Raw genomic sequence first — 19,811 nt, 5'->3', positions numbered from 1 at the left:
AGAGAATGAGAGACAGAGAGCACGAGAGGGAAGAGGGCAGAGGGAGAAGCAGACCCCCTGCTGAGCAGGGAGCCCGATGTGGGACTCGATCCCGGGACTCCAGGATCATGACCTGAGCCGAAGGCAGTCGCTTAACCAACTGAGCCACCCAGGCGCCCTTAAAACTCTATTTTAGGTAGTCTTTCCTGGGCACATAATTTCCTTCTGAGGAATGTCTAAAATAATAACCCCTTTCTTTTTTACTCAAGAAACTTCCTGAGAACAAGTACTAAATACATCATGTCACTTGGTATTACAGCTCGTGGTTTCTATTTTGGCTCTGTCATTCAACTGGAAGCTCTGTAAGGTAAGGACTGGGTTCTATGTACATCACTGCACAAAACCAGGCGTAGAGAATTACTCACGTTACACCTCATCTGTGGATGCTCATGTTAGGCCAAAGAAAAATGAGAAATAAAAGCCAAGCAGACAGTTCACTTTAAATACTGGTTTGTAGTTTATACTGTATAGAATTTGTTCCACTCTCAAAGAGCTCTACAATCTGTATCCTGGAGATGCTCACTGTTATTGACTCCTATTCTTCACAATTTTTATTTATTTTTTATTTAAAAGTAGCAGTTTAAAACCTAATTTTAACATGATTAACAATACTTTTTCTTGAAATGGGTTTACAGAGTTTATAAACTTGTATCACATAGTCAATTCTCAATACTTTATTTCTCTTCAACAACGCATGCTTGTTTTCTGCTTGAAGAGTTGGATTTACTTTATAAGCTCTTAGGTCAAGAAATGTGACTTATTCATTAAAAAATATATTTGTACATACCGTGTAATTTTAGCTATACTTTATGAACAGCTTGCTTCTTGAGATAGGTCCCTTTCATTTATATAATAATAAATAATAAATCTGCATTTATTTTGCTGATTTAAGGTTTTCATCCAAAAATTCAGTAATGGCTTCTTCATCTGCTGAATGAAGCAGTCTCTGAATTAGCTGATCCAGACACTTCTCCCCACATAAAAATTCCTGGTAAAAGAGTTATTATTATTATTACTATTATTTTTTTTTTTTTTAAAGATTTTATTTATTTATTTGACAGAGAGAGACACAGCGAGAGAGGGAACACAAGCAGGGGGAGTGGGAGAGGGAGAAGCAGGCTTCCCGCGGAGCAGGGAGCCCGATGCGGGGCTCGATCCCAGGACTCTGGGATCGCAACCTGAGCCGAAGGCAGACGCCCAACGACTGAGCCACCCAGGCGCCCCGGTAAAAGAGTTATTATAAAAACCTGATTACTAGAAATAAAGGAGAAACAAAGCAAAGAATTAAATGTGTATTTACTTTGCTTCCTTAGAGTCACTATTTAATAGCAACAATGGATTACTAAGGTGGTTCTCTAATATAATGAACAATCTGCTTACTTGGGAGGATCCCCGGTTATATTGGCTTCTTATAAAAAGTGAATCCAAAAGAGTAAATGGAATTCTACTCTCTTTTAATTGTTTACATTAGCATTTTGTTTAAAAATCAAGCTTCTGGGAGTTGGATCTTTCCAACAACTCTGGAGACAACAACACAAAGGAGATCTGAATCTCTCTTTAAATTCCTTTGCTTGACGTTCCTGACAACAGGGTTCTGGGATCTCAAACCATCTTTGGGAGGATATGTTTGCTGAATCCCTTCTTTTGTTCCCGAGAAGAGATAAGGCTTTTTTACTCTTGTCCTGAAAATTCCACCCTTGTCATTCATAACACATTATTTCCCCAGGGTAAAAAAGACTAAAATGCCTCAATCAACACCCCAGGCAGCTTGCTGCCACTTGAACCCGCACACCTACCACTCCCTGCCAATCTCTGCTCCCTGCCAATCTCTGCTCGCCAAATCCTCTGGACATCCCCAGGGCCATTCCCGCGCTCGCACTTCTCATGCCAACCTTCAAATTTCGATTTTATTTCATCCGAAAGGGGCTTATACTAGTTCTGGTTCTTCTTAAATTGGAAATATGGCGGTTTTAAAATCTAGAAGCTCTGGGTGACCAAAAAAAAAAAAAAGATTTATGCCAAAATATTTAGGGGATAAGCGTTTTGAGGTCCACAACTTGCTTTCAAATGGTTCATCAACACCACAGGCGGTAGAAGAGGAAGAGAAGGCAAATGTTAACAACTGCTGCATCTAGGTAGAGGGTGTACACTGCACCAGTCTCAATATATACTTGAAAATTTCCAAATAAAAAGTTCAGAAAAATAAATGCTCTTATGGTTACCCCAAAATAAGTCCTTTGGGTTAAATGTGTTGTTAGACTTCCCTGTAGTCTTCCCTACAGTTCTTCTCTGTAAGTCACTAAAATAACTTTTAGTACCTGTGTTTTTTTCCTGTGTTACAGAAGTTCTGTGTAACAGAGTTGGGCACAGTGAATTAGCACAGTCTCGTATTTTAGAAATGTTCAAAATCTAGACATTGGCCTAATGGAAATATTTCTGTGTCAACATCTGGAACACAGAACATTTAAAGTTTTGATGTCGGCATGTTTAAGATTTTATTTACCTTAGAGAGAGAGAAAGAGAGCAGGGAGGAGGTGCAGAGTGAGAGGGAGAAAGAGTCTCGAGCAGACTCTGTGCTGGGCTCGATCCCAGGACCCTAAGATCATGACCCAAGCCGAAACCAAGAGCTGGGAGCCCAACCGACTGCGCCACCAGGTGCCCTGGTGTGAACTAAACTTGTGTTTGGTCTTTCTTGAATGATCTTAAAGTTGAATTTTATTGTTTTTTTTTAAGATTCATTTATTTGACAGAGAGAGAGAACAAGCAGGGGGAGCAGCAGAGGGAGAAGCAGACTCCCCGCTGAGCAAGAAGCCTGACTGGGGGCTGGATCCCAGGACCCCAAGACCATGGAGGCAGAGGCTTAACCGACTGAGCCACCCAGGTGCCCCCTTTAAGTTGAATTTTAGGTTAAGTATATATATTCATCTTTTAAGTTAAACTGTAGCAGAAAAGATGCCTTAGTATCTTTGTATTCCACAAAACACCAGCATATATTAAAACCAATCAAAATTTAAAAGTAAAGCAAAAGCCCTATGATGAAGTTTTGAAATTAAAATTTATACCATTTTGAGCATAATATGGGGAATTGCTTATAAAATCAGCAGGCCCAGAGCTCAAATTATCATGGTATTGCCAAGGTGATTTCATCATTTGGAAATTATGTTAAAAGGATTATCACTCTTAACTGATAATCACATCACATTTAGAGTTTGATTGGATTAATCAGAGTGCTAGAGACACAAAGACCAAAGTTGAAGGATTTGGGATTCCTAATCTTCGGAAGCTCATAATCTAGTGACAGAGCTAGGCACCACTATCAGTGTAAGAAATTTAAAAAGAAGCAAGTGAGGGCTGTAAGGTTAATTTTAAGAAGAAGGTAGTATCAGGGAGAGTTTAGGAAGGAAGAACAAGTTTGCATTAGATCTTAAAAACAGAACAGTGTTTTCTCCAAATAGAGACAAGCAGAGCATTTCAGTCAAAAGAATGAGGGTGAAGAAAGGCACAGAAACAAAGTATAAAGGGCAAGAGGAAATTTCCAGTGCGAGAGGAATACAAGGCAGGAGATAGGCTGATGTTAAGGAATTTGCACAAGGACTTTAAGAAGCCGAATAAAAACATAAAACAGTATATTACAGGGTAGTCTGTGCATATGATCTAGATGAATAAAAGTAAAAATACAGTTACCTACAGGAGAACTCATACTAAGAATACGAGGTGATCTCACAGAACCCAAGGATAGGAATGGAAAGGCTACTGCCACTGCCCTGGGAGTGAAGCTGGCCACAGGAACAGATGAATGTGGGGATTAGTATCATCAAGATTCTTTCCATCGAGTTCTATTTTTGCTCCTTTCAATATCAGCTTCATCTCTTACTGAACATTGCCTTCCCCTCATGGTTTGGAAATGTGGCTTCTAACCTCTTATACATTTTACATATTTCAGTTTTATCTGAGAGAATGGCCCTCTTTGTCTCCAGTTTAAAAATGCTAGGAAGGAACTCATTGGTGGGGGCTTGTTCTGATTTCTTCCCCAAACAAACCAATTATTGTCTTGGGTCAGGACCATGATCCTGTAAGAGCAGAGCAGCTTCATCAAGAACTATGTAAATGGAGTAGGGAGAGGGCAGCCTCTAAGATAAAGGCGCAAAGCTGAGCTTAGCTGAGCTGGGTCCTGCAGACATCCACTTTCTTCCCTCTCCACTCCTTCCATTCTGTCCTGTGGCCATTGTCCCCGGGGTTAAGGCCCGAATCGCTCTCCCTGCCTCATCTACAACTATTCTCTTCCTAAGTTACTCACTCCTACTAGTCTCTTTACTGTCCCTCATACAGATTTTAATGTTTTACTACATTTTTTTCATGACATTTCCAAACTTTATCCTTTCACTAATATGGGATGCTTTTTTTTCTTTCCAATGGGCTGGTTAGTCATTATGAGAGCACACAAGTATAATTTCCCTAATTATTTCTGAATCTGGCATGTTAGTTTAGTTAGTAATAACATGTTAGCATTCAGGTCAAAGCCAGATATTTTATAACTATAAAAGCCACTTAACCTCCCTCTGTTTCAACACTGAATACTAACTCGGGACCTAAGGGCTATTCTAAAAAATATTACCGGTCATAAGAATGCAACCGTCTCAAGGAAAACCATCACCACTACCAGAAAAACAACTGAAAGAATATGGTGTAATCAGAACAATATGGCCAAACATGTTTGGTTATTACTGTGTGTTTCCTGAGGAAAGGGAAGTTAGCAAATATTTTCTCCTTTTTGACAAGGCTATTATGTTCCTATTCGAGACAGTCTTAAATTGCTAGGAAGACAGGAGAAGTGGCACAAGATACAAAGAAATTTCTAAATATTTTAAAAACACAGACATTTCCCTTGTAAAATTAGGACTTTAATTTTGAGTATAGAATGGGACAGAATCAAGTGAAAGAAGCCCTAGGTATCACATGACATCAAGGAAAAAAATCAAAACCATCTACCTCTTGTCTTTTGTATATAGTCCTTTATGAGAACCAGTTCATTTTCCCCTTCAGGGGAAACAAAAGGGGAATTTTCTTGTGCTTCATCATTAATGTATTAATGCCAATGGTCTGGCCAAATGGAATTTAGTTAGGTTAATGTTCAAACCATGCTGACAGGGTCTTTACCCAACAGCATAATTATAACTCCTAAATCTCATGAATAATTCATCGTGGTAGGCAGAACTCTAGGACGCCCCCTGGTGTGCACACCTTGCAGAATTCCCTCCCTTATGGGGAGGCAGAAGCTGTGAATATGATGGAATATCACTCCAGTGATATTAATCAGTTGATGTTGAGTCATTCAAAAGGAATATTACCGGGGTGGGCCTGACCTAAACAGGTGAGCCTTAAAAAGGCTTGAGCCATTCCTGCAAGAAATTCAAAGTGGGAGAGGGTATATGGAGGGGCCACTTAGCAAGCAACTTGTGGGTGGTCTTTAGGACCCGAGGGAAGAGAACCCAGCTCTGCTGTGCCCAGATTTCTAACCTACTGTAACCATAAGATAATAAATATTATTTTAAGCCAAGAGGTTTGTGGTAATTTGTTACAAAGCAATAGGAATCTGATACATTGTATATATGTATATTGAATATACCTTAATACACTGTGATTGCACAGCAAAGAATTTGGACTTCAAAGAGAACTGTTTCAAACTGGCACTAAGACCCCATTTCTTTTTTTTTTTTTAAAGATTTTATTTATTTATTTGAGAGAGAGAGACAGCAAGAGAGGGAACACAAGCAGGGGGAGTGGGAGAGGGGGAAGCAGGCTTCCCGCAGAGCAGGGAGCCGGATGTGGGGCTCGATCCCAGGACCCTGGGATCATGACCTGAGCCGAAGGCAGACGCTTAACGACTGAGCCACCCAGGCACCCCTAAGACCCCATTTCTTACCAACAAACTAATATGAATGTTTGCCTATTTGGGGATACTACCTTAAACAGGCTTAATGATTTTAAATTACTTGGTAATGTTTTAGATACAACTCTCTAAAATTTGAGTACACTTTCTTTGAAAAGCAAAGGTACATAAAGCATATTGTTATATTACCTTAATATCACGAACTTCATATGCTATCCTGTGGTCAGTGACTCTATCCTGGGTGAAATTATATGTCCGAATTCTCTCTGACTGGGCTCTTGTTCCCACCTGTGCCATAACAAAAAGGTAATTCATATTTTAACTTTATAATTACCTTTATTACAATGGAAAACATACTTATAAATGACTTTCTATTATAACAGTTTCAGTTTTTTGAAAAGATTTTATTTATTTATTAGAGAGAGTGAGAGAGCATGAGAGGGAGGAAGGGCAGAGGGAGAGGGAGAAGCAGGCTCTCGCTGAGCAGGGAGCCCGATGCAGGACTCGATCCCAGGACCCTGGGATCATGACCTGAGCCGAAGGCATATGCATAACCGACTGAGCCACCCAGACGTCCCTCACTTTCACTTTTTAAGGCTAAAAAGACGTTTCTGTAACTTATTTTCTTAGCCCCTCAGGCAAATGGTATGAAACTGAATTAAATATGGCTGACCATCAGGAGAATTTTTTAAAATTAAAGATTTTAAAGTCTAATCTCGGATATACCAAAGCAGGGATCATGGATTTTTAGAACATTCCTCATGCCATCCATTCTGCAACCAGCCAGGTATGGAAACTACTATCCCAAAGCACCATATTATTGCCCAGGCTCCCACCCAAATCAATTATGTCAGACTCCTGGGGGCTGGGGCCTGAGGCATATACAAAGCTCTTCAGGAGATAAATGGAGCCAGGGTTGAGAACCTGGCATAATGCCTGCCTTATAAAAGCTACTATATGTATTAGTTGAAGCAAAAACTTCAACTAATTTTTTTTTCAACTGCAACTAATAGTTTTTTTCAACTAAAAAAACTAAGCTTAGAAATACCTACTAAGGGGCGCCTGGGTGGCTCAGTCTTTAAGCGTCTGCCTTCGGCTCAGGTCATGATCCCAGGGTCCTGGGATCGAGCCCCGCATCGGGCTCCCTGCTCGGCGGGAGGCCTGCTTCTCCCTCTCCCACTCTCCCTGCTTGTGTTCCCTCTCTCCCTATCTCTCTGTCAAATAAATAAAATCTTTAAAAAAAAAAAAAAGAAATACCTACTAAAAAGTTTCACACAGATGAACAAGTTAATTGGGAGGCATGGAGGTCTTTTCTGGCTCTTGAAACCAGAAATTTCTGAAGAGGACACACACACATAGACACACACACACACACACACACACACAATTTGCACCAGGCCAATCTTGAATTACTTACTTTAAAAATTACTATGTGAAACATTTGGTACTAAAATGCCAAACAGCAAGTAAATCCCAATGTCTTTTTTTTTTTTTTTAAGATTTTTATTTATTTATGTATTTGAGAGAGAGAGCACAGAGGGAGAGGGAGAAGCCGACTCCCTGCCGAGCAAGGAGCCCGACATGGGGCTCGATCCCAGGAGCCTGAGATCATGACCTGAGCCGAAGGCAGACGCTACACGACTGAGCCACCCAGGCGCCCCCAATCCCAATGTCTTTTATTAATTCAAATGTCACTGAGTTCTTAGTGTTTATGTTATCACTTATGTGCCAAGAGGCAATGGTTTGTTCATGAGCATTCCTATCTGTAAATGTATATACTGATGCTAGACAACAGTCTAGGATTACCACAGAGGATTAATACTCCATTAATCCTGTCACTTTTACTACTTGGAAGTTAGAATGTGGGTAAGGAGAGCTAGAAGGGCAAAAGTGTGAGAAGATCAGGACATCTAGGCAAAAAGAATAATTAATGGTTAAGTTTATATAATTCATTATCCTAAAAGGCCACAAAGTTTTCCAAATTTAGTGTAGCATACCCATCTGCAAACAACACAAAAGCACAGTTATTCCACTTTCTCTTCCAATCTCTCTCAAAGACCAACTTTACATTTCTTAGGATTTAAAATCCTATAATTTGTTTACTTAAAACAATAACATTTATTCATTTTGCTTAGCATTTATCTACATATTTGAATAAATAATACTAGACATTTATATAGTACAAAATTCAGAAAGTACAAAAGGTATATATAGTGGAAATAAATCTCTCTTTTACCCCCTGCCCCCACATCCCATCAGTAACAATCATCATTACCAGTTTTTTGCAGTGCCATTTACTTTTCACCCCAGAGTTTTAATAAAAAAGCATAGGTTTTTAAATAAAAAATCTGCAAATCCCTTAATTTCCAGGTAATTATTTTATTTTAACCTAATCTCCTCTCAAAACAGTCATGATACAAACACTGGAGGGAAACAACTGGGAAATAATTCTGAGTTTATGCATATCTCATGTATTCATTTGCAAGCTGGCATGTCTAAATTTAGCCATAATCAGTTAGTCCATGTGCATGAAATTATTGCTTATTTACAAATAAACCTGTTTCCCCCCTATGCTATAAGATATTCCCATTTGATCAAGAACAAATGCTACATTTTCTACATAAAATGATGACTTTGGGGCGCCTGGGTGGCTCAGATGGTTAAGCGTCTGCCTTCGGCTCAGGTCATGATCCCAGAGTCCTGGGATCGAGTCCCGCATCGGGCTCCCTGCTCTGTGGGAAGTCTGCTTCTCCTTCTGCCTCTCTCTCTCATGAATAAATAAATAAAATCTTTAAAAAAAAAAAAAAGATGACTTTGTGCAAAGGTATTATTATTTTTTATTTTAAGCAATCTTACACCCAACATGGGACTCAAACTCATGACCCCGAGATCAAGAATCACATGCTCTTCTGACTGAACCAGCCAGGGCCCCGCAGAAGTATTATTATGCTATATATATCTTACCTGCAGTTTTCTAGTACTTTGTTGCTGACACCTGTCTTTCTCAATCATCTGCTGGTAGAGTCTAGCTCTCAACACACGCAAAGCTATTTCTTTATTTTTAATCTGTGATCGTTCTTGTTGGCATTCTACCACAAGCCCTGAAAAATAACAAGAATCAAAGGTAAACTGTAGCCTCCAGAAGCCAAATTAAGATAGAACTGAGATCTCAACGATATATCACAAAACTGGAAAAAAAAGATAGATCTCAGCAACATTTGAAAGGGGGAAAGGAGGGTGCCTGGGTGGCTCAGTTGGTTAAGCGACTGCCTTCGGCTCAGGTCATGGTCCCGGAGTCCTGGGATCGAGTCCCACATTGGGCTCCCGGCTCGGCAGGGAGCCTGCCTCTCCCTCTGACCCTCTCCCCTCTCGTGCTGTTTCTCTCTCTCTCTCTCAAATAAATAAATAAATAAAATCTTTAAAAAAAAAAAAAAAGAAAGGGGGAAAGGATAATCAGGAAAAGATCACAAAGGATTAAACACAATTCAGACTTAGCATACTTTAGAAACTATACCTGAATCATGCTAATAAAAGCAGTAGATGGCTATTTCGATTCTGAGATCTGAAGGAGATATTTCAGATGAGAAGACTGGAAGCAGTAGCATCTGCAGATGGTTACACATACTTTCACACCCACAGCTCTGCCTCTCCCTCCCAGCTCATTTGGACAGACAGCCCAACACAGAGTCCCACCGCACGCAGTGCTGCTCCATTCTCTGTTTTAGTCAAGGAGCACTCAGCTTTCCGCCCTTAAGCCACAAATTTGCACAGAGCTGATGTTTTAAAAATGACTTGATACAACCCTAGTGTCCATCAATAGATGAATGGATAGGGCCGCCTGGGGGGCTCAGTCGGTGAAGCGGCTGCCTTCGGCTCAGGCATGATCCCGGGGGCATCGGGCTCCCTGCTCAGCGGGGAGTCTGCCTCGCTTTCTCTCACTCTCTCTCTAGTAAATAAATAAAATCTTAAAAAAAAAAACAGATGAATGGATAAAGAAGATACGGGGAGTGTGTATGTGTATAGATATATATTTATAAATGTATATATTTAGGAGTTGAGTTAAGATGGAGGAGTAGGGGGACCCTAAGCTTGCCTCATCCCTTGAACACAGCCTGATAAATATCAAATCATTTTGAACACCCAAGAAATTGATCTGAGGACTGAGAGCACAAACTGCATATCTACAGGTAGAAAAAGCCATCTCATGGAAGGTAGGAGCTGTGGAGAGTTGATTTGGGGGAGAGAAAAGCTGGGGGTGCTGCGGAAGGGAGGGAGCCCTGATCATGGGGAGAGAAGTGGGGGGGAGGAGAGAGAGAGAAAAGCAGCAGGCAGGGGATTGCACAAAAACAAAACCTATTCCCCAAAACCAGTGACTGGGAAAAGGAGAGGGGCTGACTACTGCTAGTTTTTATAAGCAGCGTGCTGCGGAAGGGAGGGAGCCCTGATCATGGGGAGAGAAGTGGGGGGGGGGAGAGAGAGAGAAAAGCAGCAGGCAGGGGATTGCACAAAAACAAAACCTATTCCCCAAAACCAGTGACTGGGAAAAGGAGAGGGGCTGACTACTGCTAGTTTTTATAAGCAGCGAAGCCCGAAGTCTGAAGTTTTAGAAGCTCTTGCCATCGATGGGGTTGTGCCTGGCGGGCTTAGTGCTGCTCTGGTGGGAAAGGAGGGTGGAGACCTGGAAGTGGGAGGCGTGGTCTGAGGATCCCCTGGTCCCCTTTTTGGAGTGCATCTGCGAGCGGTGGCATGGCCTTTCTGGGGACAGAAGAACTAGTGGCACCAAGGTGCATCCCTGTTCCCTATGTAGGAACAGAGACACCGGCTGAGGGCAACAAACCTGGGTGCTGGCTTTTAGCTGCGCTTTACCATAAACCGCCGTGTGGTTGTGCGACTGCTTTTCTGGGACAAACCAGAACCAGCTAGCATGGCGAGACCTTCCCCAAGAGGATCAGCGTGGGTCTGTGCCATGTGGATCCCTAAAATTTGGAGTTCTGAAACAGCCATGTGCCTGAGATAAAACACAGGAGTATTGTGCTGTCTAGTACGCAGACAGCTCAGATACAAACAGGGTGACGGCAGGGATCTGACGGAAGCCGGGGACACAAGAGGGGTGATGGTTTGCTCATCTGAAGAGTGCTGGTGCGAACTCCCTGCTCCAGGAGAGCGAGCAGGGCAAGGCCATTTTCTCCCTTGCCCATCAGCACTGACGGACTTCAGAGAGCAACACAGTGCCACCCAGTGGAGGCTGAAGCCACTTACACCAAGCTCACCAAGCTCACCAAGCTCTGGCCCCACCAAACCCTGGAGGTACATTTCCACTAGGGCAAATGGGCCTGCAGCACAGCAGGCCCCACCCTAGACCAGCACAGATCCTTTACAGGCACCAAGTCTACAGATCACAAAGTGCTGCAAAACTTCAGCTCTAGGGGAAATAGGATCTACCTTTTTTTTTTTTTTTTAATTTTATTTATTTGACAGAGAGAGCACAAGCAGGGGGAGAGGGTGAGGGAGAGCAAGAAGCAGGCTCCCCGCTGAGCAGGGAGCCCGACGTGGGGCCCGATCCCAGGACCCCGGGATCATGACCTGAGCCAAAGGCAGATGCTTAACTGACTGAGCCACCCAGGTGCCCCTGGATCTAGCTGCTTATAACAAGCAGGCCAAAACACAGCTAGTTAAAACTTGCCACACACTGGACAAGGTCCAAACACCCCTCACTGCAGGCAAGGAGAAACTGCAGAGGACTGACCTGAGGGAAGGAGCAGACAAAACACAACAGCAGAGTGCACACTCTGAAACACCTCCTGAATCTCTAGGCCCAAGACAGTATAGGACCTCTTTTTTTGCGGGGGGGGGGGGGAACACCTCTTCTCAATATAGCCATTACTCTCAGGAGCAGGAATATAACAGGCTTTCCTAACAATCACAAAAAAACAGTGACCTAGACAAAATGACAAGACGGAAGAATTCACCCCAAAAGAAAGAATAGGAAGAAGTAATAGCCGGGATTTAATCAAAAGAGACAGAAGTAAGATGCCTGAATGAGAATTTAAAACAACAATTATAAGGATACTAGCAGGGCTTGAGAAAATCATAGAAGATACCAGAGAATCCCTTACTGCAGAGAGAAAAGAACTAAAAAACTAGTCAGGCCAAAGTAAAAAATGCTATAATCAAGATGCAAAATTGACTGGATGTGATGATAACAAGGATGGATAAGCACAGGATATAGATGTAGATGATAAAATTATGGAAAATAATGAAGCTGAAAAGAAGAGGGAAAGAAAAGTATTGGATCATGAATGTAGACTTAGGGAAATCAGTGACTCTTCAAAGCATAACATTCGTATCATAGGAGTCCCAGAGAAGAAGAAAGAGAAAAAGGGGCAGGTTTATTTGAGCAAATTATAGCTGAAAACTTCCCTAATGTGGGGAAGGAAACAGACATCAAAATCCAAGAAGCACAGAAAATTCCTATTGAATTCAACAAAAGCTGGCTATCACCAAGACATATCACAGTCAAATTCACAAAATACACAGACAAGGAAAGAATCCTGAAAGCAGCAAGGGAAAAATGTCCTTAACCTACAAGGGAAGACATTTCAGGTTCCTAGCAGATCTATCCACAGAAACCTGGCAGGCCGGAAAGGACTCGCATGATATATTCAACATGCTGAATGGGAAAAATATGCAGCCAAGAATACTTTATCCAGCAAGGCTGCCATTCAGAATAGAAGGAGAGATAAAGAGTTTCCAAGACAAGCAAAAACTAAAGGAGTTTGTGACCACCAAACCAGCCCTGCAAGAAACATTAAAGGGGATTCTTTGAGTGGGGGAAAAAAAAAGACCAAAAGCAACAAAGACTAGAAAGGAAGACAGAACATCACCAGAAACACCAACTTTACAGGTAACACAATGGGCACTAAATTCATATGCATCAATAATCTGAATGTAAATGAACTAAATGCTCCAATCAAAAGACACAGGGTATTAGAATGGATAAAAAAATAAGACCCATCTATATGCTGCCTATAAGAGACTCATTTAATTAATTTATTTATATATTTTTTAAAGATTTTATTTTATTTCAGAAAGAGAGAGCAAGTGTGAGAGAGACCACAAGCAGGGAGGAGGGGCAGAGAGAGAGGGAGAAGCAGACTCCCCGCTGAGCAGGGAGCCCAATGTGGGACTCATCCCAGGACCCTGGGATAATGACCTGAGCTGAAGACAGATGCTTAACCAACTAAGCCACCCAGGCACCCTTTTTTATTTTTTTATTTTTTTTTTAAAGATTTTTATTTATTTATTTGACAGAGAGAGACACAGCGAGAGAGGGAACACAAGCAGGGGGAGCGTGAGAGGGAGAAGCAGGCTTCCCGCGGAGCAGGGAGCCCGATGCGGGGCTTGATCCCAGGACCCTGGGATCATGACCTGAGCCGAAGGCAGACGCTTAATGACTGAGCCACCCAGGCGCCCCAGGCAGGCACCCTTTTTTAAAAAAAATTATTTTATTTACTTATTTGAGAGAAAGAACGAGAGAGAAAAGAAACTCATTTTAGACCTAAAGACACCTGCAGATTGAAAATGAGGGGATGGAGAACCATCTATCATGCTAACGGACATCAAAAGAAAGCCAGAGTACAAACTAAAGTTTAAACCAAAGACTGTAACAAGAGCTGAAGGAGGGCACTATATCAATAAAGGGGTCTATCCAACAAGAAAATCTAACAATTGTAAATATTTATGCTCCCAACTTGCAAGTACCCAAATATAAATCAGTGAACAACAAACATAAAGAAACTCACTGACAATAATACAATAATAGTACTTTAACACCCCACTCACAGCAATGGACATAGGCAGAAGATCAACAAGGAAACAAGGGCTTTGAATGACACACTGGACCAGATGGACTTAACAGATATATTCAGAACATTCCATCCTAAAGCAGCAGAATACACATGCTTTTTGAGTGCACATGGAACATTCTCCAGGATAGATCACATACTGGGTCACAAATCAGTCCTCAACAAGTACAAAGAGACTGAGACATACCATGCATAGTTTCTGACCACAGTGCTATGAAACTTGAAGCCAACCACAAGAAAAAATTTGGACAGACCACAAATACATGTAGATTAAAGAACATCTTACATGAATGGGTTAACTAGGAAATTAAAGAAGACGTTAAAAAAAAATACATGGAAGCAAATGAACATGAAAACATGAACATGACGTCCAAAAACCTTTGGGATGCAGCAAAGGTGGTCCTAAGAAGGAAGTATATTGCAATAGAGGCCTATCTCAAGAAGCAAGAAAAGTCTCAAATACACAACCTAACATTACACCTAAAGGAGCTACAAAAGGAACAGCAAATAAAGCCTAAAGCTAGCAGAAGAAGGGAAATAATAAAACTTAGAGCAGAAATAATTGATACTGAAGCAAACAAACAAAGAACAGTAGAACAGATCAACGAAGCCAAGAGCTGGTTCTTTGTTTTTTTTTTTTTTAAAGATTATTTATTTATTTATTTGACAGAGAGAGAGACACAGTGAGAGAGGGAACACAAGCAGGGTGAGTGGGAGAGGGAGAAGCAGGCTTCCTGTGGAGCAGGGAGCCCGATGCAGGGCTCGATCCCAGGACCCTGGGACCATGACCTGAGCCGAAGGCAGACGCTTAACGGCTGAGCCACCCAGGCTCCCTAAGAGCTGGTTCTTCGAAAGAATTAATAAAATTGATAAGCCCCCACCTAGACTTATCAAAAAGAAAGGAGAAAGGACCCAAATAAATAAAATCATGAATGAAAGAGGAGAGATCACAAGCAACACCACAGAAATATAACCAATTACAAGAGAATATTATGAAAAATGATATGCCAATGAACTGGGCAATCTGGAAGAAATGGAAAAATTCCTAGAAACATACAAACTACCAAAACTGAAACAAGAAGCAGAAAATTTGAACAAACCTATAACCAGTAAAAAACTGAATCAGTAATCAAAAATCTCCCAACAAGGGGCACCTGGGTGGCTTAGTCAGTTAAGCATCTGCCTTCAGCTCAGGTTGTGATCCTGGGGTCCTGGGATCGAGCCCCACGTTGGGCTCCTTGCTCGGCAGGGAGCCTGCTTCTCCCTCTCCTTCTGCCCGTCTTCCCGCTCATGCTCTCTCTCTCTCAAATAAATAAATAAAAATCTTAAAAAAAAAAAAAAAATCTCCCAACAAACAAGAGTCCAGGGCCAGATGGCTTCCCAGGGGAATCCTACCAGGCATTTAAAGAAGAATTAATACCTGTTCTTCTGAAAGTGTTCCAAAAAATAGAAATGGAAGGAAAACTTCCAAACTCATTCTATGAGGCCAGCATCAACTTGATCCCAAAACCAGACAAAGACCCCACTAAAAAGGACAATTACAGGTCAATATCCCTGATGAACATGGATGCAAAAATTCTCTACAAGATACTAGCAAATTGATTCCAATAGTACATCAAAAGGATTATTCTCCACAACCAAGTGGGATTTATTCCTGGGCTGCAGGGGTAGTTCAATCTCTGCAAATCAATTAGGGTGATACACCACATTAATAAAAGAAAGGACAAGAACCATACGATCCTCTCAATAGATGCAGAAAAAAAGCATTTGACAAAATACAGCATCCATTCTTGATAAAAACCCTCAACAAAGTAGGTATAGAGGGAACATACCTCAACATCCTAAAAGCCATATATGAAAGACCCACAGCTAGTATCATCTTTGATGGGGAAAAACTGAGAGGTTTTCATCTATGGTCAGGAATAAGACAGGGATGTCCACTCTCACCATTAGCCTCAGCTCTGATCTTGATGAAGTCCCAATAGTTTATATATGAACTATTTAGCCTCAGCAGTCAGACAACAAAAAGAAATAAAAGGTATCCAAACAGCAAGGAAGAAGTTAAACTTCCACTATTTGCAGACAATGTTATACTCTTATGTAGAAAACCTGAAAGACTCTACCAAAAAATTGCTAGAACTGATACAGGAAAATTCAACAAAGTCACAGGATATAAAATCAATAATGCACAGAAATCTGTTTCATTTCTATACACCAGTAATGAAGCAGGAGAAAAAGAAATCAAGGAAGATTTCAAAAGAAATCAATCAAAAGAAATAAAAAATAAATTTACAAGTGCACCAAAAACCATAAGATACCTAGGAATAAACCTAACCAAAGAGGTAAAAGATCTGTACTCTGAAAACTATAGAACACTTATGAAAGAAATTGAAAAGGACACAAAGAAATGGAAAAACATTCCATGCTCATGGATTGGAAGAACAAAAATTGTTAAAATGTCTGTATTACCCAAAGCAATCTACACATTCAATGCAATCCCAATCAAGATAACACCAACATTTTTTTACAGAGCTAGAACAATCCTAAAATTTGTATGGAACCAGAAAAGACCCCAAATAGCCAGAGCAACCCTGAAAAAGAAAAGCAAAGCTGGAGGCATCACGATTCCAGACTTCAAGCTATATTACAAAGCTGTCATGAAGACAGTTAAGATACTGGCACAAAAACAGACACATAGATCAATGGAACAGAGCAGGAAACCCAGAAATGGACCCACAACTATATGGTTAACTAATCTTCAACAAAGCAGTAAAGAATATCCAATGGAAAAAAGAGTCTCTTCAACAAATGGTGTTGTGAAAACTGGACAGCCACATACAGAAGAATGAAACTGGATCCCTTTCTTACACCATACAGAAAAATAAGCTCAAAATGGATGAAAGACCTAAATGTGAGACAGAAAACCATCAAAATCCTAGAGAAGAACACAGGCAGCATCCTCTTTGACCTCGGTCATAGCAACTTCTTACTAGACACATCTCCAAAGGCAAGGGAAACAAAAGCATATATGAACTATTGGAACTTCATCAAGATAAAAAGCTTCTGTACAGCAAAGGAAATAGTCAACAGAACTAAAAGGCAGCCTATGGAATGGGAGAGGGTATTTGCAAATAACGTACCTGATAAAAGGTTAGTACCCAAAATCTATAAAGAACTTATCAAACTCAACACCCAAAAACCAAATAATCCAGTTAAGAAATGGACAGAAGACACGAATAGGTATTTTTCCAAAGAAGACATCCAAATGGCCAAGAGATACATGAAAAGATGCTCAAAATCACTCATCATCAGGGAAATACAAATAAAAACCATTAGATAACATCTTACACCTGTGAGAATGGCTAAAATTAAGAAGAGGAAACAACAAATGTTGGCAAGGATGCGGAGAAAGGGGAACCCTCTGACACTGTTGGTTGGAATGCAAGCTGGTGCAGCCACTCTGGAAAACAGTATGGAAGTTCCTCAAAAAAGTTAAAAATAGAACTACCCTATGACCCAGCAATTGTACTACTAGGTATTTACCCAAAGAATACAAAAATACTGAGTGGAAGGGGTACATGCACCCCAATGTCTACAGCAGCAGTGTCCACAATAGGCAAACTATGGAAAGAGCTCAGATGTCCATCGACAGATGAATGGATAAAGAAGACGTGGTGTATATATATATATATATATAACGGAATATTATTATTCAGCCATCAAAAAGAATGAAATCTTGCCATTTGCAACAATGTGGATGGAGCTAGAGTATTATGCTAAGCAAAATAAGTCAACCAGAGAAAGACAAATACCAGATGATTTCACTCTTGTGCTGAATTTAAGAAACAAAAGAGATGAACATATGGGAAGGGAAAAAAAAAAGAGAGGGATGCAAAGCATAAGAGACTCTTAATGATAGAGAACAAACTGAGGGTTGATGGAGGGAGGTGGGTGGGGGATGGGCTAAATGGGTGATGGGCATTAAGGAGGGCACTTGTGATGAGCACTGGGTGTTATATGTAAGTGATGAATTACTAAATTGTACTCCTGAAACCAATATTACACTATATCTTAACTAGAATGTAAATAAAAACTTGAAAAAGAAAAAAATATATTTATATATATAATATATCCGTACTGGCATATTACTCAGCAGTAAAAAAAGAATTAAAAAAAGAATGAAATCTTGCCATTTGCAATAACATGGAATGTAGAGGGCATAATGGTAAGTGAAATGTCAGCTAGAGAAAGACAAATACCAATGATTTCATTCATATGTGGAATTTAAGAAACAAAACAAACACACAAAGAAATATGGAGATGAAAAAACAGACTCTTGGGCCGCCTGGGTGGCTCAGTCGTTAAGCGTCTGCCTTTGGCTCAGGTCATGATCCCAGGGTCCTAGGATCGAGCCCCACATCAGGCTCCCTGCTCGGCGGGAAGCCTGCTTCTCCCTCTACCACTCCCCCTGCTTGTGTTCCCTCTCTCGATGTGTCTCTCTCTGTCAAAAAAATAAATAAAATCTTTAAAAAAAACCCCAAAAAACCCAGACTCTTAAATATATAGAACGAAATGGTGGTTACCAGAGGGGAGGTAGGTGATGGGGATTAAGAGTACAGTTATTGTGATAATAAGAGGTGCCTCCTTCCTTTTGATTTTCTTAGTAACATTTTCTTTTCTCTAGCTTAATTTATTATAAGAATGTAGTATATAGGGACGCCTGGGTGGCTCAGTCAGTTAAGCATCAGCCTTCAGCTCAGGTTATGATGCCAGAGTCCTGGGATTGAGTCCTGCATTGGGCTCCTTGCTCAGCGGGGAGCCTGCTTCTCCCTCTGCCTGCCTCTCTCTCTCTCAAAAAATAAATAAAATTTAAAAAAACTTAAAAAAAAAGAATGCAGTATATAATACATGCAACACAAAATCTGTGTTAATCACTGTTTATGACATTGGTAAGGTTTCTTTCTGGTCAACGGTAGGCTATTAGTAGTTAAGTTTTGAGGTAATCAAAAGTTATTATGTGTATTTTTGACTGCAAGGGGTTGGAGGGTTTAGCACCCCTAATTTCCATGTTGTTCAAGGGTCAATATATAGATGTTGTATATATTGTTGTCATGTATAGAAACCAATGAAAAGAAACTAAACTCTTTATAAGGAGGAGTTTAGAGTGAATGTTTCTCAGTTGTCCTGGCTCTAAATTCAGCTAATTCCACATCTAATCATACATGTTTTTGTTAGCCAACTTCTGGATTTGGGTGGGTTTTGCCCACTGTGTAGCCCGGTTACTAGCCCAAATCTAGACCTGACATAGTGACTCTTGAAACTTTAGGCTGCACTGTTCTTAACTTTGCACCTACCACTCTAAAGGTCTATGTCCAATCCTGCTCTCAGGTACATTACAGGTGAAAAGTACTTTTCTTTCTGAACCACAAAACCCAAAAACCATATTCGCTTAGGCCAGCTGAACTGATATAGTGGCAACTATTTTGGTGGAGATTTAAAAAATTTCTATAAAATTCTACTGTCCCAAAACAAAACAAAATTCTACTTTCCAAATTATGTTTTCACCCTGTCTAAATAAGCTACAGTCTACACCTGCTAATACTTTTAGTAGGAACACCTAGGTTTCACCTCTATTAGTTTATTCTTTTTTTTTAATTTTAGTATCTTTTTATTTTAACCATCCAAGATATTATTATTGCTGTTTTATATAGTTTTTTATTTAATTATTAACGTATAATGTATTATTTGTTTCAGGGGTACACGTCTGTGATTCATCAGTCTATTAGTTTATTCTTTTTTTAAGATTTTATTTATTTATTTGATAGAGACACAGCGAGAGAGGGAACACAAGCATGGGGAGTGGGAGAGGGAGAAGCAGGCTTCCCGTGGAGCAGGGAGCCTGATGTGGGGCTTGATCCCAGGACCCTGGAATCATGACCTGAGCCGAAGGCAGACGCTTAACGGCTGGGCCACCCAGGTGCCCCATTAGTTTATTGTTGACTGCTTTATTGCAGCCA

The 19,811-nt window shown here is 40.6% G+C and overlaps 1 protein-coding gene across 13 annotated transcripts in view; it reads right to left on the bottom strand.

Moving 5' to 3' along the window:
- Positions 1-472: 472 nt before the first annotated feature.
- Positions 473-19,811, bottom strand: part of MTRF1 (mitochondrial translation release factor 1) — a 67,860-nt gene continuing 48,521 nt past the window's right edge. For 8 of the 13 annotated variants that reach the window (XM_081814985.1, XM_081814986.1, XM_081814987.1 and 5 more), the window contains 3 exons: positions 8,894-9,030; positions 6,119-6,217; positions 473-1,027 (listed from right to left, as the gene is read on the bottom strand). In XM_081814985.1, coding sequence (XP_081671111.1) covers positions 914-1,027; positions 6,119-6,217; positions 8,894-9,030 — 350 coding nt within the window. In that variant the 3' untranslated portion in view covers positions 473-913. Of the gene's footprint in view, positions 1,028-1,076; positions 4,854-6,118; positions 6,218-8,893; positions 9,031-19,811 lie in introns of those variants that run through there. The other 5 variants (XR_014143795.1, XM_081814993.1, XM_081814989.1 and 2 more) reach the window with 4 other exon arrangements.

The sequence above is a fragment of the Leptonychotes weddellii genome, chromosome 3 (genome assembly GCF_054177405.1).
Source record: "Leptonychotes weddellii isolate Sample4059 chromosome 3, ASM5417740v2, whole genome shotgun sequence".
Classification (NCBI taxonomy): Eukaryota; Metazoa; Chordata; class Mammalia; order Carnivora; family Phocidae; genus Leptonychotes; species Leptonychotes weddellii.
This window is presented reverse-complemented; position numbering and strand designations above follow the sequence as displayed.